This window comes from Eubalaena glacialis, chromosome 13 (genome assembly GCF_028564815.1).
Source record: "Eubalaena glacialis isolate mEubGla1 chromosome 13, mEubGla1.1.hap2.+ XY, whole genome shotgun sequence".
Lineage (NCBI taxonomy): Eukaryota > Metazoa > Chordata > Mammalia > Artiodactyla > Balaenidae > Eubalaena > Eubalaena glacialis.
The window spans coordinates 63,136,689-63,159,364 of NC_083728.1; the positions used below are offsets into that span (position 1 = coordinate 63,136,689).

The following is a 22,676-nucleotide window of genomic DNA, read 5'->3' on the forward strand; positions in this document are numbered from 1 at the left end:
GAGACTCTCAAAGGAAAAGACGTGCCTGGGATGCTAGAAACGGCTTTTCACTCTAAGGCCCCATCCAACGCTGGGACATTTCAGAGACCTGGGTCTGCATGCCAGCTCTACCACTCAGCAGCTGGCATTTTGAGCAAAGCACCTCACCTGTCTGAGCCTCAGGGGTGGTTGTGTATGTAACTGAGACTCAGGAATGCGGGGGGCCCTCTCCCCCTAATCTGCAAAGCTCTGCGAAGAAGGGCAGCTTTCCTTCCCCCTTATTCTGAGCATCTACTGCTGTGTTGCAAACTACCCCCAAATTTAGTGGCATAGACCATAATAACACTTTTGTTATGTTTATGGATTCTGTGGGCCAGGAATTCGGACGGAGCACAGCGGGGCTGGCTTGTCTCTGCACTACGATGTCTGGGAGTCTCAGCCAGGAGGACCCCCAAAGCTGAGGTGACTCACACAGCTGGGGGCTGAAAAACTAGGTCTGGAGCATCCCTTCGAAGATATTTTCCATTATGGGTCAAATTATGTTCCCCCAAAAGATGTGTTCAAGTCCCAAACCTGTGAATGTGACCTTACTTGGAAATAGGGTCTTTGCAGGGTAAATAAGTGAAGATGAGGTCATACTGGTTTAGGTGGGCCCTAATCCAATGACTGGTGTCCTTAGAAGAGAAGGCGATTTGGACATAGACACAGAGGGAAGATGGCCATGTGAAGATGGAGGCAAATGTGTCACTGGAGTGACTCATCTACAAGTTAGGGGTCACCGGGAGTCACCAGAAGCTAGGAGAAAGGCAAGAAAGGTATTACAGGCTGCATGTGTCCCCCCAAATTCATATATGGAAGCCCTAACCCCTAGTGTGGCTGTATTTGGAGATGGGGCCTCTAAGAAAGTCATTAAGGTTAAATGAGGTCATAAGGACGGGGCCCTGATCTGGTAGGATTAGTGTCCTTATAAGAGACACTAGAGAGCTTGCTCCCTCTCTATTCATGTACTCAGAGAAGAGGCCGTGTGAGGACACAGTGAGAAGGTGGCTGTCTGCAACCCAAGGGGCGATCCCCTGGCCATGCTTGCACCTTGATCTCGGACTTCCAGCCTCCAGAACTGTGAGAAAATAAATTTCAGTTGTTTAAGCCACTCAATCTATGATATTTTGTTACAGCAGCTCAAGCTAATACAGAAGGATCCTTCCTGAGCGCCTTTGGAGAGAACCCAGCCCTGATGACACCTTGATTTTGAACTTCTGGCCTCCAGGACTGTGAGAAAATTAATTCATTTTGTTTTAAGCCACCAAACTTGTGGTAATTTGTTACAGCAGCCATAAGAACCTTAATACAGTTCCATCATTCACATTTGCAGGGCCTGGCCGAATGGTGAACAATGGTCTCCACCTGCCCGCCCCCTCCAACATGTCTGGGGCGTTTACCACCTGAATGAACTAGTGTAAGCCATAATATAGTTGACCTGTGAACAACGCAGGGGTTAGGGGCACTGACCCTCTGCAGAATTGAAAATCCAAATATAGGACCTACTGTATAGCACAGGGAACTCTGCTCAATATTCTATAATAACCTAAATGGGAAAATAATTTGAAAAAGAAAATCCAAATATAACTTTACAGCCTGCAGATTCAACAAACCGCAGATTGTATAGTACCATAGTACCTATTTAGTGGAAAAAATCCTCCTATAAATTGACCCATGATGCGCAATTCAAACCCATGTTGTTCAAGGGTCGACTGTAATAGTTTATAGGTGCTCTTGTCATTTCTTGAGTGCTCACAGCATGCCAAAGATGATGCTAACTGCTTTACAAGCATTATTCTCTTTTCCTTTGTGGATATGGAGAAATCCAGCCTAAGTTGCTGATGGGAACCAGCAGCTGCTCCTGCCTCCAAGGCACTCACAACCTGGTGGGGGAGTCACAGGTGCTCTGATGGAGACAGTAGAGAGGACTGGGGGGCCCAGAGACTCATTGTCGTGAGCTGGAGGAGGGGGAATCAGGGAAGGCTTCCTGGAGGAGGTGACCCCCAAGTAGGTTTGCCACTCTGCCATAACTTAGTGTAGGGCCCTCATAGCACATCTGTTTGGGGCCCCATGAATGATGGAAGAGACAAAGTATCAGGAACCAAAGACTCCCCAGTTTCCTGCTTAAGGGAGGGTCCCAGAAACTGCTCCGTAACACTTCCCCTTACATCCCATTGGCTTAATCCCTTTAGTTTAACCCCATGTCCTTGCTATTGCAAGGAAGGCTGGGAAATAGTTTTTAATTTGAGGGAGGTGTGTGCCCAGCAAAAATATTATACAACTACAGGAGGAGAGGAGAATGGATACTGTCCATGCCTCAGGGAGGAAAGGTTAACAGGGTCCAAGTGGAGAGTTCGAACTTGACGCTGAGGATGATAGGCAGCCTGGGATGACGTGAATTACCTCAACATCTCAGTGAGGAGCTGCCCAGACCCCCAGCAGCTCTCTGTCCAGCTCCCTAACACCTCCGGGCAGCCCAAAGATGGGCAGTGACATCACGTCTGCTTTTGTCCACCCTCTCTGCACACCCCGTGAGCACACATTCCTCTTTCTTCTTTCATTCGACAAATTGAACTTTTTGAGCAGCTCCTATGCACCAGGGAGTGCCTCGGTGGGGAGAGGTGGCTTTTTTTTTTTTTTTTTTTTTGCCAGGGCGTGGGGATTGCGGGATCTTCGTTCCCTGACCAGGGATCGAACCTGGGCCCCCAGCAGTGGAAGCGCAGAGTCCAAACCACTAGACCACCAGGGAATTCCCCGAGAAGTGGTTATTTTAAATAGGATGGTCTGGGAAGATCTCACTGAGAAGAGGATGATGCCTGAGCACAGGCCAGAAGGAGGTGAGGGAATGGAACAAGGCAGGTGGGTGTCCTGGAGAGAAGCCTCCCGGGTGAATAGGAGGGAGCAGAGTCGGGTATGAGATGGGGAGGGGATGACTGTGAGAATACTGAATTCTTTCTGTCCAAGGTGAGGGCCTCCGAGGGTTTGAACAGAGGAAGGACGTAATCTGACTTTTGTTTTTAAAAGATGGCTCTGCCTGCTTTATTCTCACAAGCTTTTAGACAAAAAAACCCAGAGGTGTCTACACCACCTTCCTCGGTGCCCTCCTAGCACCCAGACATCCCCTGGGAACAACCCAACCAAGACTAGAACGGGGTCCCAAGATGCCCAGCCGGCTCCCCCTGCACTGTCCTGGGGAGTTCAGGAAACAATCTGTTTCCTTTAAAAACACTTATTTATGTTGCTTGGTCACCCTATTAACCACCCCCTCATGTTTTATCCATGAAACTGATGTTGACCCTCCGTATGTGCATGTAAATGTGTGCACATTTTACATCTGTGGTCCTATGTGCTTGGACGCTTACTTGAAGTGCAACAGTTGTATCAGATTTCATTTCCTGTTAGACGCTAATTAACCTGCGGTTCTTCATTCGCCTGGTGTTGGAGACTTGACGAGTGGATGAATGAATGAAACGAGGACCAGCTATTACGTTAATGAGTACTAAGAGCAAGGATAACGATAATTAATATATAGCTAGTGTGCTGGTTAACAGCACAGGCTCTAGAGCCCTATTACCCGGGTTCGAATCCAAGCCTTGCCACTTAGCTGGGTGACCTGGGGCGACCTAACGGCCCCCCTCTCGCAGACCCGTCCCACCCAGGCCGGCCACCCCATCAAACGCGGGCAGGTGCGAGCAAACCTGTGCAGGTGCGAGCAAACCTGTGCAGGTGCGAAACTCACCTCCTCAGGGCTGCACCAGGCTGCCAGCGAGGCTGGCACGCATGCGCGATTCGGCAGGTAGGCGTGGTCACGGGCGACTAGGAGGGACGCACGCGTACGGGGTGGGGCCGCGCCTGCGCAGGCTGCCTGCAATGGCGGTGGCTTGCGCACCGTGGTGAGGGGCTCGGTTGGGACTTCAGGTAGCGGCCGGCGGTGGGTAAGCCCGTGGGAGAGGCGGCGGCACGCGGAAGGGTGCAGGGAGCCTCCTGGCACCGAGCCTGGCCTTGAAGTGCGGACTCCCACGGGCCTGAAGCCTAAGTCCCCACTCAGCCTTAGTTTCCCCTTCGAAGCTAGGGTGTTGGGAGAAGGAGTCCATGCCTTCCTCTGGGTTTCCGTTCGGGTCCACGCAGCCCCCTCGGTTTTGGATTAGGAAGGGAGGGTGATGCCCGAGCTGTGACTGCAGTTTGAGAGGGCAATGCTTAGCTCGCCAGTTGGAGTTCAGGGAGGCGGCAAGACAGAGAGAACGAAGAGCCCCGAGGGCCGAGGACCCTGGAGCCCCTGACTACGGCTCCGCGCCGCGGCCAGGGCCAAGTCTTTGCCCCACAGACCCGGGCCTCGGTTCCAGAATCGCGCCTACTTCCTGATTGTTGATGACCTTATGACACCTGGCAGAGAGAAAGCCCGGGAGGCGGGGAGGCATTTCAACCCCCAGATCCCAGCAAACTGCTTTTAGTGGGCACTCCTGACAGGGTTAGGATGACAGCGTCTGCGTCTGGCCCCCACAGCCTTAGAGGAGCCAAGGACACTTGTCAGCTGCCCAAAGGAGGAAGCAGAGGTCCCATCTGCAGTCGGGGTGTCCTTTCCCTCCTCCCCAGTGAGAAGAGGGGACTGAAGCCCATCCAGCCCCAGCATTCCCAGACAGAGACTGTGAGTCAGCTATTCCTAAATAGAGAAACTATTGCCTTATTCCATCTTGCAGCACATCATTTAATAATTATTCTTATCAACACTATAATGATAATATTTCCTATTGGCATTTATTGAGCACTTACTATGTCCTGAATCCTGAAAGTGATCATTGTCTCATTTAATCCTCACACAGACCCTGAGACAGGTACAAAGTGCCTCTGCATTCCCAGAGATCTGGTTCTAGGAAAAGCCCCTTAAAGGGAATCCACTTAACCTAGTACTCCATTGTAGAGTGCGTTTCCTGGGACACCTGTGCAGGTTGGATTTTAAAATTGAAATTTCAACTAGAAATTAAGAATACGGGTTTGGCTTTTCTCTGTATTTAAGAGTATTTGGTATGCGGTTGCAATATTTTCCCCCAGGACCTTTTTCAGTCCCAGGAGAGCCAGATCTGTCTTTAAAACGATTGGTCATGGTAGGTCTAAGCTGTACTTAGACTGGATCCTCTTCCTGGATCCATCCTAATTTTTCCAGTCCTCATTGGTTGAGGACTTTTGCCTGAGGGTCGAGCATTTCTTCTCCATTGCTTTCATTGACACCATGAAATCCTGCATCCATTTGCCAGATTCACAGCCTCACTTCACAACCCACTTGCTTTGTGCTGCCTTATAGCGTTAGATAGGAAAGCCAGCCAGCAAGGGGCGACTCTTTTATAAAAATGTTTGTGTTGGGACAACTTTTGCTTCCCCATGGAGAGTACTTAAATGTAGGCACTCCAGTTATGTGGACTCAGATTGTGGACAGCCTGGGTGATGACGATCCCATTTTCCAGTTGAAGAAATGGAGGCCCGAGAGGTCTCATGACATGCGTGGGGCACACACGTAGTGCACACACCTACCCAGGTAGGAACAGTTCCTGTAGGAGGTCAGGGATTGTGGGCAGGTTTGGGTCAAACATCTGAAACCAAGGATTTATTAACAATTGCTGCGGACCAAGGACTCTGCTCAGCACTTAACACGCTCCCCCCACATATCTCCCCCCACACCCCCACCTACCGCCAACCCTGCAAGGTGAGAATGTAGCTGAAGAAACGGGTCCAGAGAGGTGGAGTCATTATCTCAAGGTCATGTAGCAAGGAGGTAGGAGACTGGGTTTATACCTGCTCTGCCCAGCATCACAGCTCAAGTCTCTGTCTGCACGCAGCTGCTGCTGTTTAATGCTTTTTGATGAGGTGGAACATTTGGATGGAGGGAAAGCCTTCCTGTTTTTGACCACCTTGCCTCCAGCATGGTTTTCCAAATTTTAGTTATTGCTGTGTCGCCTTCATAATTTTTCCATATCTGTATATCACCTGTACAGTGATTCCCTTAGTTGCTTTTCCTTTAAATCCACTCACTTTTTTTTTTTTTAATTTAAAAAGAAGGTTTAAAAACAAATGATATATGGGCAGCTGGGGCCAACTTCTAGAAGAAAAAGGTTATAGGGAAAACAACTTCTAAATGCAAAGCATAAGTTGTGATTGAATACTGGTTTAGGAAAAACTAGCTGCAAAAGACGTTTGGGTGTCAAATGGAGAAAATTGACCATGAACTGGGTTTTAAATGGTATAAGGGAATCGTTAATTGTTTTAGGTCTGCTAATGGTCTTATGGTTATGTAGGAGCATGTTCTTAGGAGACAGACGCTGAAGAATTATTTAGGGGTTAAATGGTGTGATGTCTAGAAGGTGCTCAGTTCAGGGGAGAAAAACCGAGATAGATGGATTGATTGATCATGTGAAAAAGCATTAATGATCATGGAATCTAAGCAGTGGGTATATGGCTGTTTATTATGCTATGCCCTCAACTTGCTATTGGAAAATTTTCATAATAAAAAAATGGAAAAAATAAAAAAGGGAAGGAAAACTTTATCAGTATAAATGGAAATGTAGATCTCTTGCCATAAGTAAACAATTACTATGAAAATGAACACAGTGCAAAACAAAATAACAGTTCTAGTTGGATTCTGTTCCCTTGCCAAGGCTCTGAGACTTTCTCCTTCAGGAAGAATTAAGAGAGGATTGAAAAGGGAGCTCTCTGCCGCCTGGCTGGGGTCGTTTACACTGTTCCCCTCTGGGACCTGCTGTCCTGAGGACTTGCTCTCGCCTCTCAGGTGCTGCTGTCCCACGGTTGGTGGGGAGCCCAGGCCATGGTTGCCGTCTCCCGCCCCCGCCATGGACGAGATCACCTTCAAAAGCGACACCGTGCTGTCAGACGTCCACCTCCACACCCCGAACCAGAGACACCTCATGGTGCGGCTGAGTGGCGTGGGGCAGCCCGGTAAGGTCCCTGCACCCCAGGGAGCCCACTGTGTTTCCTGCTTTCTCACAGAAAGGATTGGGAAGACTGGATCGTTTAGCTTATCCTCACACCACTTCTTAAGTGCCCTTGTTTCACTGAGCAGACCCCTGTGCTTTCCCGAGCACCTGCTCTGTGCCAGACCTGGACGTGATGCCGGGAACGCAGAGGGAATGAGTCGAGCTCTGCCCTGGGGGAGCCCACGGGCCAGTGGGGGAGTCGGGGCCCAGGGACTCCCCCAGCCCACTGCCCCTACCCCCGGCTGACTCCACCCACCAGGGCTCCCTGCTTTTTCTCCTGCACACACTCCCTCACTCCTCTCCCCAGCAGCCCAGGGGGTCCTGTGAAAAATGCAAATCACACCACCGCCCTGGTTTAGACCCTCCAGTGGCTTCCCTTGCTCTTAGAAGGAAATCAGAGCCCTCACCTTGGCCTGCGAGGCCCAGCCCCACCCAGCCCCTGCCCGTGTGTCCACACTTCTCTCTCCCGCCCTCGCTGCTCAGCGGCCACTGTCTGCTCCTTTCCGCCCCTCACACACTGCATGTACCTTCCTCTCTGAGCACCTTTGCTCTTGCTTTTCCCTCTGCCTAGAACGTTCTTCCCTCCCTGGCCACCTTCCCCAGCTCCGATCACTCTGTTGTATTTGCTTGTTCTGGTGCAGTTCATAACTCCCCTTTCCCTCGTGTCCCAGTTTGGATTCCTGGATTCAGGAAACTGAGGCTCAGAACAGATAAGCGAGTTGCCCCAGGGTCAGACAGTCGGGGGACGTGGAGGACTCTGGCCCAGGACACCCCCTGCCTCCAGCCCAACTCTCCTGGCACCCATGCTCTTACCAAAGCCTGTCCCAGTGACTTTCTGGCCACCAGGTGGTGAGGGACACAGTATCCTTGTCCTCACTTCCAAGCTTAAGGCTGAACAGTGCGGTGAGGAGGGCAGAAGCGTAGGGTTTGAGTAGCCTGGGTGTGAATCCCGCCTCAGCCACACCCACAGCTGTGTGACCTTGGTCAGCTCACGTAACCTCTGAGCCCCAGCCTCCACATCTGTAAGACAGAGTGACACTGGGACTTCCCTGGCGGTCTCGTGGTTAAGACACCGCGCATCCACTACAGGGGGCGTGGGTCCCATCCCTGGTCGGGAACCAAAATCCTGTAAGCCGTGTGGCGCAGCCAAAAAAATTTTTAAATAAAAAATAAATAAAATAGAGAGACACTGCCACTTTCGTAGCCACTGTAAAGGGTAAATGAGCTCTTGTGAGCCGAGTGCCTGCAGTGTAGGTGCTCATCCGATGGGGGCTGCTCTGGAGGCTGCAGCATCACAGCCGAATCAAACAGACCTTTTCTGCCGGTTTTATGATATTTCCACCTGGCCTTTCTCTTTTTTTTTCTTTTCCATTATGGTTTATTTACCGGATATTGAATATAGTTCCCTGTGCTATACAGTAGGTCCTTGTACTTTTTTTTTTTTTTTTTTTCACCTGGCCTTTAAAACTCTTCCCAGGTGGAAATTGAGGAAGGGAACTAGAAAAGGAGACGGTTTGGAAATACTCTGCTTTTGTGTTTTGTCTTGCCTTTCAGTCTTCCTGTCCCAGTTCAAGCTTCTGTGGAACCAAGCCTCTCAGACAGACTCGGGGGCTGAGGGTGGCAATCACAGAGCCCATCCCGCAGAGGTGACTCCTCCTGCCAGGTCCCCTCCAGGGAGTGGCTGCAGCAGTGAGGGGGTCTCCCTCCAGGCTGGGGCTGATACCACCAGCCAGGAGGAGGTGGCAGCTCAGCTGGACGAGGATGGGGACTTGGACGTTGTGAGAAGACCACGGGCTGCCTCTCCCTCCAAGCCCTCGGGGCCTCCGAGAGACAAGGTACATCCCATGATTCTAACGCAGGAGGAAGATGACGTCCTGGGAGACAAAGCACAAGAGAGTAGCCCCTACGATGTCATCAAAATAGGTAAATAAAGGGCTGCTCACCTGCCGCCAGGCGGCGCCACAGCGTTAATCGGGGCACAAGGCTGCTGAGCGCGGGCCCGTCCAGGCATCTCAGGGCAGGACAGGTTAGCAGAACCGGCGTCCAGACACTGGGCGCCAGTAGTGCCGCTGGCAGCAGGGGAGCTTGCCAAAGTGCTGTCGGGTCACCCTCCTGCTCCAGACTCTTCAGTGGCTCCCCATTGCCCTCAGGACACAGTCCACACGCTCAGCATAGCGCCGGGGCCCCTGTGTGAGGTGGCTCCGCCCTCCTCTCCAGCCTCAACTCACACCACCCTCACCCGCTCACCCTCCGTGCGCGTTCTCCCTGCGCACCTCTGCTTCTGCCTCCTTCCCAGAGGGCTCGCTCCCTAACACATTCCTGATTGTACAAGCCCCAGCTTGGCCGTCACCTGCTCCGGAAGCTTCACTGCTGCTGCCTCCTGCATCAGTACTCTGATCCTACGTAGCATGCCAGGGTGTGGGTCGGGGTTGTTTGTGGAAGATTTGGCCCGCAGGAGCCCGCAGCAGGGAGCCATGGCAGATTCTGGAGCTGGAGCAGGGCAGGCGGGGAGGGAGATCCAAAGTTAACCTGGAGGAGTGTGTGGGCCCAGCAGATGGGCTGGGAGCTGGGAGCTAGAAGCTGGGGGCGTGGGGGGGTGGGAGGAGGCAGGGATGCAGTGGCAGGAGAGGTGGGGTGGAAGGAGGTTTCAGCAGGCACTCAGGCAGGGCCCAGAGCGTCCTTGCCCGGGCGTAGGGGCAGGAAGGAAGCCAGCAACGATGAGGCACCTGTTGTGCTTTGATGTTTACCTTCATCACCCCACATAGTCTTCTCAGCCTCTCTGAGGGGTCCTACAAATGAGGAAGTGGCGAGCCCAAGGCCGTGCAGTTCGGGGGCAGGGAGGAAGGTTCTGAGTCCACCTGATCCATCTCCACAGCCAGGGCTCTGGCCATCCCCAGCACTGCTCTGATGTGAGTCTGTTCACTGAGATGCAGGGTCCTGGATGGTGCCTGAGGTCCCAGGTAAAGGCCTGGGTTGCGCACATGGGGTCCACTGGGCGCTCTCAGAAACGCAGACGGAACAGCAGCTCTGATAGCCATGCGGTCATCCGTTCAGCAGACAGTTACCAAGTGCCTGCTGGGTACCAAGCAGACTGGTTCTAGACCACCCTGGTGGGGGCCCTACTCTGTTTTCTGTGGATTACCTCTGGTCCTCATGGCCTTTCCAGGGATGAGTATTCCCATTTCACAGAGGAGGGAACTGAGGCTCAGAGAGGTTGAGGAACTTGCCCAAGATCACACAGCTAGTCAGTGGCAGAGCCTTGACTCACACTCAGGTCCATCTGACACCACAGCCCATGTTTCTTACCCATGTCACGTGATCAGAACATTGGAAAGTTTTATTCTTGGGGGTCGATGACTGCTCCTTTCCCTCAGCCCTCACTTAACTGGCCTCCCTGAGGAGGGGAGCAGCAGACTTCCCAGCGAGCTGTTTGGCCTCCAGGGCGCATGTTTAATGTTCCGGGAAGTTCCCATCCTGCAAGCTGAGAGCAAAGTCCCACAGGGCAGGGTAGGGTCAGTGTGCCGCCAGCTCCGCCTGGCTGTGAAGCCCCGTCTCACAGCGCCTGGAAGTTCACCCTCCTTTTCAGCTCACTGTCACTTGGTCCCTACTTGCCCTGAGGGAGGAGAATAGAAAGGTCATTTAATACCTGAGCTTAAGCAATAACTCCTAATTATTCCATCCGCAGCTGTACACTCACATCTGTAAAATGTGACACAAGGGAAGGGGTCCTGGTCTCAGGATCCTGTAGAGCTCCTCCACCCCTCACAAGCCAGGGGACCCTGGACAAGTATCCTGCCCACCCAGAGCCTCAAGTTTTTGGACCTATGAAAGGGGTCGGGGAAGCTGCCCTCCCTGGGTTTTGGTGGTGATTTCATAAATACTGCCCAGTAAGTGCTCCTGCGGGGCCTGGTGCAGAGCAGGTGCTAAGCAGGTGTCCCTCCCCTGGCCACCCTGTTCCTCCCATTCGTAAGCCAAGCCTTTTTTTAAGGTTATAGGCCCATTTGAGAAACTGATTAAAATCAAATTCCCTTAGGGGGAGGAGAATGTGTTTTCCAGACTACTTCAGGGGATTGTCGAAAATCTAAAGTTTATCCACGGACCTGCTAGGAATCCACAGACCCAAGGTTCAAAGTACATTATGATCATTTTCCCCATTTTATAGATAAACTGGGACACAGAGAACTCAGAATAGGCAGGGCTAGAACTTGGGCTGTCGGATCCCGAGTCACGTGCCTTTTCCATTCGCCTGTGACTTGGGCAAGTACTTTAACCTCTCAGAGTTCAGTTTTCTTGTCAGTAAAATGGGTATAATCTCCTCTGGTCGTGAGGAACTGAGAGAGATGGCACATGTAGAGTTCTTAACACAGTGCTTGGTGCGTAGTAGGTGCTCAAGAAACGTGAGCTGCTGTCAGCTTTCATTCCAGGGGACTGATCTGAGTGTGGAGGAGGGAGACGGGCTGAGGAGGAGAGTCTGGGTTCCTGCAGGTCTAGAGACCGTCCTGGTAGGGGCAGGGTACAGCTCAGATATTAAGACTGTCTGTCTAACCCCATTTGCTAACCCTGGAGTTTCTCGTGTGTTCCTCAGGCTGGGCTTTTATGTTCTTAAGACGCCACTGGAATTGTTTAAATATAAAGTGTGACTTTCCCCTGGGGCAGGAGCTCCCTGCCCTTGACCCTGGTTAGGGAGGCCATTGAGCCCATGAATGAGGTGATGTTATTTCTGTATCTTGTAAAGGAGCAAACTGTGGCTCTGGTGCTGAGAAGTTCAGTGACTCATGCTACCGGCCAGACTGCGTGACTGAGCCTGGGTCACACGCAGGTCTTTCTGAGCTCAATCCACGGGCCCCCTCGGAGAAAAGACCAGGCGTAGACGACCGAGATCCCCGTGGGAGGGTGCCCCTGGCTCAGCCAGGCAAACTGGAAGGAGACAAAGAAAGATGGGAAGAGGGGAGACGCGAGCCCCAGCCAGGGGCCAGTGGGCCAGGGACAGTGCGCCATGGGGCTGCAGAGACTGGGGAAGAGGGGTGGGCGGGATGGGGGGAGCTGACGCTGAGGGTCCGGAGCAGGGCTGGAAAGTGAGGAGGCCTCTTCTCTCACGCACGCGCACACGTACTCACACAGACACACACACACCCCTTCAGCCTTGCTGTCCCCCCGCCACCCCGCTCCCTGCTCCTGGTTTGATGTGAACTAGTCTGACAAGCCTGTGAAGCTTCCCTGCCGTGCGTGTGTCGTGGTGCTTTGATGGCCGTCACCATCTTGCTTAAAGATACGAGAGCTGGTTCTTATTTAACAGGAAAAACGTTTGCCATCATTCCCTTTTCTCCTTGATCTCATAGTTCTGTTCTCCACCTCCCCCCAACAACCAGCACCAGATTTTGTCCTAATGTATTTTGTGCTTGAGAATACTTCCTAACATACTTATTTTTCATCTAAAAAGGATATAATCTGAAACTTATTTTGTTAACTTTCTAGTGTGGTTCTGAGTGTAAGAAAATATTTTGGAATGAGTTGTGATTATTATTCCCATACAGTTGATCAAAAGAACATAAATATATTATGATCGTAACAGGCGGTTACTGAACATAAAAAAGTGGAGTGCGGGGTATGTGTGTTTGATTAAGTTGGGCCAAGTCCTCCTGTGACCCGAGTCTCCGGGCTGCGGGCAGAGAGACCCAGGGATCTGAATGAGAGTGACGCTCACACGCCCCCTCCTGACTGTAGCCTGGCCTGTGTTTCTGCTGCCTCCCCCGCACCCCGTCTGTCTGTGTTCTGTCCATCCCCGTTTTCACGGTGGCCCTTTCTCTCTCGGTTTCCGTCCCGTCCAGAGCACACCATGGCCACCCCCCTGGAGGATGTTGGCAAGCAGGTGGGTAGGTCCCGTCCGCTTCCCACGGCCCTGAAGGGTCTCTCGGGAGCCGCAGGCCACCTTTGTTCCTGGTCCCTCTCCCCTCCAGGTGTGGCGGGGCGCCCTGCTCCTGGCGGACTACATCCTGTCCCAGCGGGACCTCTTCCGGGGTCGCACGGTGCTGGAGCTCGGGGCGGGCACCGGGCTGGCCAGCATCCTCGCGGCCACCGTGGCGCAGACCGTCTACTGTACAGGTAATGCCCGCTGTCTCAGGCTGAGGGGGAGTGGGCTCTTCACGGAGCGCGTGCTGACTAGATGAAAAGTGAGGGGGGAGACTGGGCCCTGGACCTTGGCTGCTCTTGACTTTGCCCTCCTCTTGCACTGGTTTTCTCCACCCTTCGTTGTTTCCTCAGCAGCGTGAGGATGACCCAGCAGGGCCGGCGGGTGCAGGACCAGTGGTTCTGCTGGTGCCTCTGTTCACACCCCCTCAAAAGAGTGAACATCTCAGAAAACCATGAGGAATATGCCTCGCATACGGCTTAAAAACAAGCGCCTTATTTTTTTCTGATTATGGAAATCTTGCCTACTCTCTGTGGAAAATTTGTAGAACAGCAAATAACATTTCCTCATAATTTTACATTCCCCAGATAAATTCAACAATATGCAATTCATTGCATGCCCACTGCATGCCAGACACAGTTCCAGATGCGGGAGACCCAGGAGTGAATGAAACAGATCAAGTCGCTGTACTCAGGGAGCTTTAGAATCTGTTTTTTAATGTTCGTATATATATTTTTTACAAGTTTTTTTCCTTTTCCTTTGTGTGTACCTATTCCCAAACAATAGCTGAAATCAAACTGTATACATTCAGTGCTGTATCCTGCCAAAAATGTCGAAAAAGGGAAAAAGCATTTTCCACTGTCATTAAAAATTACTTATAAATGACTTTTAATGACCAGGTAATATTTCGTCCCTTTTTTTTTTTTTTAACCATTCTTATATTACCGGACATTTTGGCTGTTTTCATGTTGTGTTTTGTTTTGTTTGCATTTGTCTATTGCACTGCAACAAATGCCTTTGTGCATCATTGTCTGCTAATCCTTAAACTAGATTCCTCAAAGTGGGTGGGACCTTTCTTAAGCTTTTGATACTTATGGCCAAATGATTGCTTTTTAAATTTTTTATTTTGAAATAATATTAGGTTCACATAGAAGTTGCCAAAATAGTATAGAAAGTGCCATGTACCCTTCACCCAGCTCCCCCAGTGGTAACATCTTCTGCACCATAGTTTGGGGATCACACCAGCAAATTGACACAGTGCAGTACTGTCAGTTACACTCCAGATTTGCCGACGTGCTTTTTTAGGGAGAGTATACCAGTTTATAAGAAAGTACAATAGTATCTTATCAGGTAATTATTGTTAGTGTCATTAATGTTTTAAATCTTCAATATCTGCTAGGCAGGAAGTGGTGCTGCTGACGTGCTTTGCATTTCGTCGATTCCTTGACATTTTCGTGGCGCACGTCTTTTGCTTCTGAGCTAGGAAAGGGGAAGCTAGGGGTGGCCTGGGAGTCGGGCGTACTTTTCAGATACCCTGCGTAAGCCACCCCGTTTACTTCTCCTTGACAATTCAGTGTAAATTGCCAATGAACTTCTCAAGAGTCAAGCTGTAAAGCAACACCCCAGGGCTGTGCTCGTGCCTAGCGCCTGACAACAGCATCTAATCAAGTTATCTTACCCTTGAGAGAGATTTACTGGAGAGGAAGAGAGCTTGCATCCTGGCAGCACATTTCCAGTTAGTAGAGCCTTTTCATGAGCATCAGCGCCTTTAACCTCACAGTGACCCTGGGCAGTCGCCGGGGAGCCTGTCACCATCCCCTCCATCCAAGTGGGCAGGCTAAGGCTGAGGTCAGGTGGCTGGGCGAAGGTCACATACATGGCCGCTGGCTCACAGCATTGTGCCTCTCATCATGTGGGGGGCTCAGGCTGTTTTCTGTGGAGCAAGGTTCTGTGGGCTCCCTCGGGGGCTGGCCAAGGGGTGGAGGGTGGGAGCAGCCCCAGGGCTCTGGGTTTCCCACCCCCGCTCAGCCATCGCTGCTCCTCTTGTATGTGCTTGGCATGTTAGAATCCCACACAAGATCTGTTTTGACAAAAAGTACCATAAAGGCTTAAAAACTACTGACCCAGTCCTGTGTTGTCAGGCACATACATCAGTATTCTCTTTACCCAGTGGCCCAGGAGAATGGACAGGTGTGGCCCTTCGGTGAGCAGAGAGGCCCCCCCCCACATACACACCCGGCTCTGCATGGTCCCTGGGGTGGAAACGATGGTCCGGTCCCGGGAGGTCTGCAGTGGGCGGGCGAATGCCATTCACAAGACCCCCTGTGCCCTCCACATGCACGCTCTCCTAATGGGAAGTTAATTTTGGCAAAGCACTGCCCCCACTGCCGTCAAGGATACAATGTGCTACAACTCAGGTCTGCTCAAGTGACAGGAACCCCCATCTCGTCAGAGCAGCAGGTGGCTCGGGAGACGTGATGGCGGGATGGTGAGTCAGGCACCAGGGTGCCTGCCTCCAGCCTGCCTGAATGTGCTGTCTCCACCGATCACATCCAAACGCACTCCTGGCTCTGGTCCGTTTTCTGGGGTGTCAAAGAGCGAGCCTTGTTGGAGTCAGAGACACCTGGGTTCAAATCCCAACCCTGGCTCTGCCCAGCCACGTGACTGCCTGAGCCACTTCGCCTGTGACAGGGGACCGTGACACCAGCTCAGGGTCATTAGAAATATGGAGGATGGATTTGGGAAGTTTGTGCATGTGTCACATGCTCTAAAGATGCTGGGAGTTCTCACCCTTCCCTGGAATGCAGAGTCTGTCCCCACAAGGGCAGTCTTCTCTGATTTAAGGCAGAGATCATTAGAAAGAGCCTTAAGGTGAACATATTTCATTTTAGTGTAAAACACACAGGAGAAACTTTCGTTTCAATTTTGCACGTTTCTGCAGCCGTGCTGTTGGTACCAGCTCTCTCCAGGCAGAAGCACAGAGATAAAAGTGTCGTCACGACTGGCACCTTATGGCTTGCCCTTCTGTCCTTCCAGATGTCGGTGCAGATCTCTTGGCCATGTGCCAGCGAAACATTGCCCTTAACAGCCACCTGACTGCCACTGGAGGTGAGGCCCAGCAGGTCCCCTCCCGGGAGGGAGGTTTCCCTGTTTTGCAGGTGGGACAGACACCCAGAACCACGACACTGGGAGGCGGGGTTCTCCCTGCATCCCTAGACACCCCAGTGAGTGGAGGGAGCGGACGTCTCGGCTTCGCGTCACTTCAGGTGCTTGACGGCTCTGTCCTCGCCTCATCTCTTCCCACGCCCACAGCCACGTCCTACCTCAGCTCTCTCCTCCCTGCAGGTCACAGGGCCCTACCTGGTCTCCCCAGCTCCTGTCTGACCTGCCCAAGCATCCAGAGTGACCTTTCTAAGATGCAGCCTGACCCCTTCACTCCCCGCTGAGCATCTTCTGGGGGTGAAGTCCGAGCTCTTCCTCTGGCTCCGGACCTCCTGGTCTGGCCCTGGCCGGCTTTTCCTGTCTCCTGTCCTGGCAGCCCCGCTGTCCAGCCCTGCATCCAGCGAGCCACGGGCTCCCTTCACATGCCCTTCCCTCTGCCCAGAGCGCCCCCGCCCTGTTGGCCTGACCATCAGATTCCTGCCCCGCCGCAGGAGTAAGCTGCCGTGATGGAGGAGCTACCTGCCCAGGCCTCCTGCTCCGAGCGAGCTGGGGCACTTCCAACTCCAACTCATCTGGCCCCACGGGCTTCAGACCCCTCAGAGGTTTCTCATTGCTCTCGGAGTAGAGACCCAACTCCTTGGCTTGTCCGGACCCCGTGGGGCCTGGCCCTTGCCCGTCGGCAGCCCCTTCCCCACAGCGGCTCCCTCCGCTCGAGCCATCCTGGCCTTGCTGGAGGCTCTGTCCCCTTGGGGCCTTTGCTCTGCTCTCTCCTCCTGCCTGTTTCCTCCCCCTCTTCCTCCTGTCTGTTCCTAATCGTGCTCAGACCTCCAGGCAAGATCACAGTTCCCTTACAGACTCTCCTCACACCTTGAACCATGGTATTTTGACATTTGTTTGTGGGACTAGTTGATTGGCATCTGCCGCCCCACTAGACCACACGCTCCGTGAGGGCAGGGCCCTGTCTGATCCCCTGTGTCACGTTTGTTGAATGCCCAGGGCACAGCAGGCCGTCAGCAGGCCTGGAAGGAAGGAGCAGGTGTGAAGTGCCTTCTCCTCAAAGCCTTCCCTGACACCCATCGACACGAGAGCCCTCTCCTCCCGTGCACCTGGCACGTCCTTTTCATATCAGTGTCGCTCACTGCCGGTCTCCTAGGACAGGGACGTACCTCATGAATCTCTGCTCCCTGGGCTGACACCGGGCCTGATGCTTAGCACTCAAAAAATGTGGGATGGATGGATCTTGGTGTGTAGTGGGAAGTTGTATCTTCTTTCCTAACTGTGTTCAGAGTTTGGGGAGTTCAGCTCGTGTTTGTTTCGCAGGCGGTGTGATTAAGGTCAAGGAACTGGACTGGCTGAAAGACGACCTGTGCACAGGTGTGTGGCCTCCTCTCTCGTGTCCCAGTTGATTCAGTGGTTCCTTGTGCTGCCCCCAGGCCATCAGCCCTGTGGCCTTGACCACCCAGCAGAGTCCTAGCTCCGTTGGCTGATGAGTGACAGCTGCCATTCTTGGTGCTGCATGTCATTCTTGGTGCTGCATGCCAGGCACCCTGCACTCATTCTGTCATTCAGACTCACAGTATCACTGTCGGTCCTATAGTCCCTAATTCCGGGGAAGACTGATGCTCAGAGAGATTCAGTGCCTGCCCAGGGTCACAGGTACCTGGCAGGTCAGGGTGTGAACGCAAGTCTGGGACTGCAGGGCCTAGACCATTTGCCTGCCAGGAAGCAGCCTCCCGCTTAGCACCCGTCCTCTGCCTACAGCAGGGAGTCGGCCCCAGGGGTTCAGGGGCTGCTGGGTGGGGGAGATTTCTAAATTTCTTATGCAGACTGTTTCAGACCTGCACCTTTGCTCTTTCTTCGTACAAGAACTTTTCTTTTCCCTGTCAGATGTCAGGTGAGGAAAATCATTGCTTGTTGAGTGCCTGTCACCTAGCAAGCACCTAGCACACTTGAGGTCCTTTGGTCTCCCCGACAGTCCTGTGAGGGAAGCATTGTTATGCCCATTCTAGTGCAAACACTGCAGCCCAGAGAGGTGAAGCACCTTTCTTGGGGTCACACAGCAAGTCCACGGGGGCAGGAATGCTATGGACGGAGGTGTAGATCGTTTTCTGCACAGGCTACTGGCCGAGTCAGCAGGTCAGGCCCCCATGGATAAGGTAGCCACCCTGGCAGAAAGGGCACCTCCTGCCCTGAAGTTTTCCACGTGGGTGGCGGAGGCGCTGGGATTCGGGGCTGCCAGGTGGCGCCCACTGCACCGAGCTTACCCGACCCCATTTCTTCTCCTGAAGCTTCTTTCAGTCTGTCTCGGTGAGAACTGGTGGCCCGCAGAGAAAGGGCTGAGCCCAAGGTGTCCTTCCCTTTTCACAGATCCCGAGGTCCCCTTCAGCTGGTCGGAGGAGGACATCTCCGACCTCTACGGCCACACCACCATCCTGCTCGCGGCCGAAGGTGAGGGCGCCTCCGCGGCACAGCCGGTGTCACCGCGCATCATCACGGGGCGGCTCCCACCGCGGCTCCGTGCCGCTTTTGTTCTGAGCTCTGTGGCTGTTCATGTTTATCAAAGATTCCGTCCATGGGGCCCGCAGAGGAATCATTTTCTCTGATAGTTGCCTGTTTTCTTCCCCACAGTGTTTTACGACGATGACCTAACTGATGCTCTGTTTAAAACACTGTGCCGACTGGCTCACAAGTTGAAGAATGCCTCCACCGCCATCCTCTCTGTGGAAAAGAGGTGAGCGCCTCGCGGGGCCAGACTCTCACCTTCCAGATACGTCCTTATCACTTGCTCATCCAGCACCTGCCGTGGCCGGGCCTGCCGGGCCTTTACACACGTGGCCTCGTTTAATCCGCTCACCAACCCCATGTGCAGGCACTGCCATCCCCATCGCACAGCCGACGGGAGGAGGGCTGAGGCGTTAGGGACCCGTCCAGGCCGTGGCTGGGCAGTGAGTGCGCCAGAGCCCGGACACATGTCCACTCCGCACCCCGGGCCTTTGCCCTTGCCCTGACACAGAGCCCCTCCAGGGCGTTTCCGCCCGGATGTCCTGAAACGTTAGGGCTCTTGTTGATGGAGTGACCGTGTTGTGACAGATTCGGTGCTGGGCCCGCTACACACATTTTCCTCAAATTCTCGTGATAGCCCACAGCTTTTCTGAAGGAAATTTAGAGTATATAGCAAAAGCCATAAAACCAAACACACTGATTTTTTTTTTAATTGGAGTATAATTGCTTTCAACGTTGCATTAGTTTCTGCTGTACAGCAAAGTGAATCAGCTACGTGTATACATGTATCCCCTCCCTCCCACCCCGCCATCCCACCCCGCCATCCCACCCATCTAGGTCATCACAGAGCACTGAGCTGAGCTCCCTGTGCTGTACAGCAGGTTCCCACTAGCTATCTATTTTACACACGCGAACACATTGTTTGACCCAGCAGTTCAGCATCTGGAACGGCCCTGAGGAAGCGATCCCAGCCGTGCACAGAGCCGTCCAGATGGACACATCTGTTGCAGCGTTGTTTACACCGATGACGTCCAGGACCCCCTTCAGGGTCCACGTGACCAGTTGCAACGTGTGGACCCGATCACTCCGGTGTGATCTTGGGCACGTGCCTCCCCCTCTCTGAGCCCCAGTCCCCGCCTGAGCGGAGGCCGTAGCGGGCCCCACCTCCCAGGCTCTCCTGCAGATGCCGGAAGGCCGCGCACTGGGGCCCAGCACGCAGGAGGCGCTCAGTTAAAATCCAGCGCCGTGACGGAAGGGAGCAGCAGAGCCTCTGGTGGTGACAGGCAGTGTGTGTGTCGCGGCTTGTGCGCAGGCTGAACTTCACGCTGCGGCACCTGGACGTCACGTGCGAGGCCTACGACCACTTCCGCTCATGCCTGCGGCGACTGGAGGGGCTGACCGGTGGGCGCCTGCGCTTCGCGGTGGAGCCGGTGGACGTCTCCTTCCCGCAGCTCTTGGTCTACGAGCGCATCCAGCAGCTGGTAGGTGCGCCCGCCCGCCCGCCCGAGGGCAGCTTGCTCTGGCGTGAGGCTGTCGGCTGGAGGAGGCCGTGAGCCAGCCTCCAGGTCCAGCCCGGCCCGCGCTCTCCCCGCTGACCCCGACGCTGGGCTCTCTCCAGGTCCAGGAGGGCCTGCCTGGCCAGCGGTCACCTGGCCTTAGAGCACTTCCTCTCGCCGCAGGCAGTGCAGACTCCAGGGGAAGCGGGGTGGGGGGGGGTGGCGGTGGCGAGGGGGTTGCGTGTGGGTTGCTCTTGACTGGGCTGAAGATCTTGATGCAGGAGTCCCAATGCCGACGGCCACGTCTTCACTGTGAAAGCGTGTGGCCTCGTGGCCTAGGCGGGCTTGCCTGATGGCCGATGGCCCGTCTGACGGGGCAAGTAGAGTCCCATCACATAGGCCTCTGAGCAGTAACCCCAATGACATGCTCTAGGTGCCGGCTGTCTCAGCGAGAGACAAGGTGTGTCCCGGCCAGGAAAGGGCAGGGCTGGGGTTAATCACTTCCTATTACAGTTTTAAAACCAGCACTAGGGGGGAATCTGGAAAGTCAGAAGACCCTTTAAAATCCCTTAAACTTCCTAGGAGCTGGATTCGTATGAGTCCCAAGGTCTTTCATTCTCTTGGCCTCTTGTCTGCGGCCGCCCTTTGTCTGGGTCTTTGGAGACCCAGCCTGGCTCTTAGGAGGAGGGGCCTGCTCAGCTCGCCCTCCGGTCCCTCCCGCAAGCAAGCGCGGCCTTGAGTTCGTTCGTGTGTGCGGTTCCATGTGCGCGGAGGGCCTTCCCTTCGTCGCTCCGCGGCCTCTGAGCTTCCCAGGCCCCTCCTGCCAGTGAGGGTGCCAGGCTCCCACTAAGAACTTGGCGTGTTTTGTACCTTCTCCACCTGCCAGCATTCAGAGGAGCATCACGCAGCCAAGAAATCAGCTCCTCACAAAATCCAGCAGCCGTGCTCCACGGCTCCCAGAATGGAGAAGGTGTGCGACTTGTGGCCATTCTGGTCCCTTTGACAGTGTGGCAGCCTCATGCCTCTCAGATCAGAGCCAGGACTCAGCATCCAGCTCCTCCTCCACGGAACAGCCCCGAGCAACAAAGCACCAGGGGAGGCTCCCTGCTCTCGCAGTAGCTTTCACGCTGCCCGTTTTTCGCGTCTTGTTCAGGGCTTCTCTTTTGCTGATTACGTCCCTTTATGAAATTGTGAAGTCTCATTTGCACATATCGGAATCTCCCCCTCTCTCTCTTTGCTGCAGGAGCTCTGGAAGGTCTTTGTGGAACCAGTAACAGAACCCGTCGTGTCTGCAGACACAGCTTCTTGACTGTTCTTGTGATGTTTCTAATAAAATTGAAAGCTCACAAAGTAATGTGCTTGAGATTTTATTGTTTAAAAAATACGGCAAGTGGGCCTTGTGTGACCCAATACGGTTTTCTGCTTCCCAGCAGCAGCCAGAGAACGTTACTGCCCTAGGCTGGGAGTCCATTTGGTCGCATGTGGTTTTTGTGCTGCCGGTTTGGAGTAGGTGTTGCAGGGTGTTTGAGAGCTGCTTGGTCAAGTTGGGCGGTGTTCTCAGCTTGGTTTCGCTGGAGCTGATGACCTTACCCAGGTGCTTCCCTTGGGGCAGGGGCCCCAGGCTGCACCCATAGTCTTTTATGTTCTTCTAACTGCTTACAAATGAGTTTAATACCATCTTCACGGTTGCCATAGTACCACCCCGCAAGATGGGGCACAGAAGCCTCCTTGCCTTCGACGCTGCGTGTGCGTCGTCCCTGTCCCTCTGCTGGGGGCCCCTTCAGAGGAGGAGGCAGGAGCTCCCAGACTGGATGCCTCTGGCGGTGGCCCTTGTTTTATGTTTTAACCCTTTGTAACCAAAATCGGGTGTGCGTAGAACAAACATATGTGCGTAGAACAAACATAAGAGCCGCTCCTTTGGGTCCTGCAGCTGCCTAGGGCCGGGGTCCGCACAGCCACCTGCCTCGAGGGCGTTTCCCTTCCTCAGCCTGGCCTTGTTCCCCCCCTCCCCTCGGTCTCTCCACCACGCGTCACCTGTGCACGTGTTTGTCTGTCTGTCTGGTGTTTGATCTTTTTGTCTGTGCCTCTGCTGTATCTCACCCCCTCCTTGCTCTCCCCCTTTACCTTGTCTCTTTATGCCCCTCCCACCACCTCTCCCTCCTTCTCCTTCTTTCCAGTTAGGGTCCCTCCCACCCTCCCTGAGGCTCCATTTCCCCTGTCTCGCTGCTCCTGCCCGCTTTCCACCAGGGCCCGCATTCCCCTTCCCCTGCTGCCCCTCCAGCTGCAGCTCGGCTGCTCCTGCCCACGTCGCTTCTCCCCAAGCACAGGCCCGATTCCCAGGCCCGTCATACCCCCCACCCCTGGTCATTGGCTTATCCTGGCACCATGGGCTAGGCTTTTGCAGGTCTCAGTTCATTTCATTTTCCCAACAACTCTAGGAAGTCAGCAACCTGGTTAGACCCATTGAACAGCTGAGAAGACTAAGGCTCCAAAAGGGAAAAATCTCCATGAGGTCAGGGACCCTGTTTGTCTTATATACCAATATATTCCTGGCACATGATCCTGGCCCAAAGTAGGTACTCGGCACATATTGTTGAATGAATTGTT

The 22,676-nt window shown here is 53.6% G+C and overlaps 2 protein-coding genes across 7 annotated transcripts in view; both read left to right on the forward strand.

Moving 5' to 3' along the window:
• The window catches only part of LOC133104537 (uncharacterized), a 173,850-nt gene extending 172,601 nt beyond the window's left edge, over positions 1–1,249 (forward strand). The window contains exon 8 of the mRNA XM_061210407.1: positions 1,155–1,249. Coding sequence (XP_061066390.1) covers positions 1,155–1,167 — 13 coding nt within the window. The 3' untranslated portion in view covers positions 1,168–1,249. The remainder of the gene's footprint in view (positions 1–1,154) is intronic.
• Positions 1,250–1,417: 168 nt separating this feature from the next.
• LOC133104535 (methyltransferase-like protein 22) lies at positions 1,418–21,390 on the forward strand. 6 transcript variants are annotated; one of them, XM_061210406.1, is made up of 14 exons: positions 1,418–1,435; positions 4,522–4,663; positions 5,478–5,548; positions 6,797–6,963; positions 8,556–8,647; positions 8,861–8,924; positions 12,830–12,870; positions 12,959–13,103; positions 15,946–16,017; positions 17,392–17,445; positions 18,439–18,519; positions 18,700–18,802; positions 19,886–20,054; positions 21,313–21,390. In XM_061210406.1, the coding sequence occupies exons 4-14, from the start codon at positions 6,858–6,860 to the stop codon at positions 21,376–21,378; spliced, it is 993 nt and encodes a 330-aa protein (XP_061066389.1). In that variant the 5' UTR covers positions 1,418–1,435; positions 4,522–4,663; positions 5,478–5,548; positions 6,797–6,857; the 3' UTR covers positions 21,379–21,390. The 6 variants fall into 6 exon arrangements, with proteins under 6 accessions (XP_061066389.1, XP_061066387.1, XP_061066386.1 ...); XM_061210401.1 differs by lacking the exon at positions 1,418–1,435 and adding an exon at positions 3,864–3,953 and having other exon boundaries at positions 8,556–8,924; XM_061210404.1 differs by lacking the exons at positions 19,886–20,054; positions 21,313–21,390 and adding an exon at positions 19,508–19,861 and having other exon boundaries at positions 8,556–8,924.
• Positions 21,391–22,676: the final 1,286 nt, after the last annotated feature.

Coding starts and splice junctions, on each gene's coding strand:
- LOC133104535 (XM_061210402.1), top strand. CDS start 6,858: ATGGACGAGATCACCTTCAAAAGCGACACCGTGCTGTCAGACGTCCAC. Junction 13,104..15,945: donor GCAGACCGTCTACTGTACAG/GTAATGCCCGCT, acceptor CTGTCCTTCCAG/ATGTCGGTGCAGATCTCTTG. Junction 17,446..18,438: donor GAAAGACGACCTGTGCACAG/GTGTGTGGCCTC, acceptor CCCTTTTCACAG/ATCCCGAGGTCCCCTTCAGC.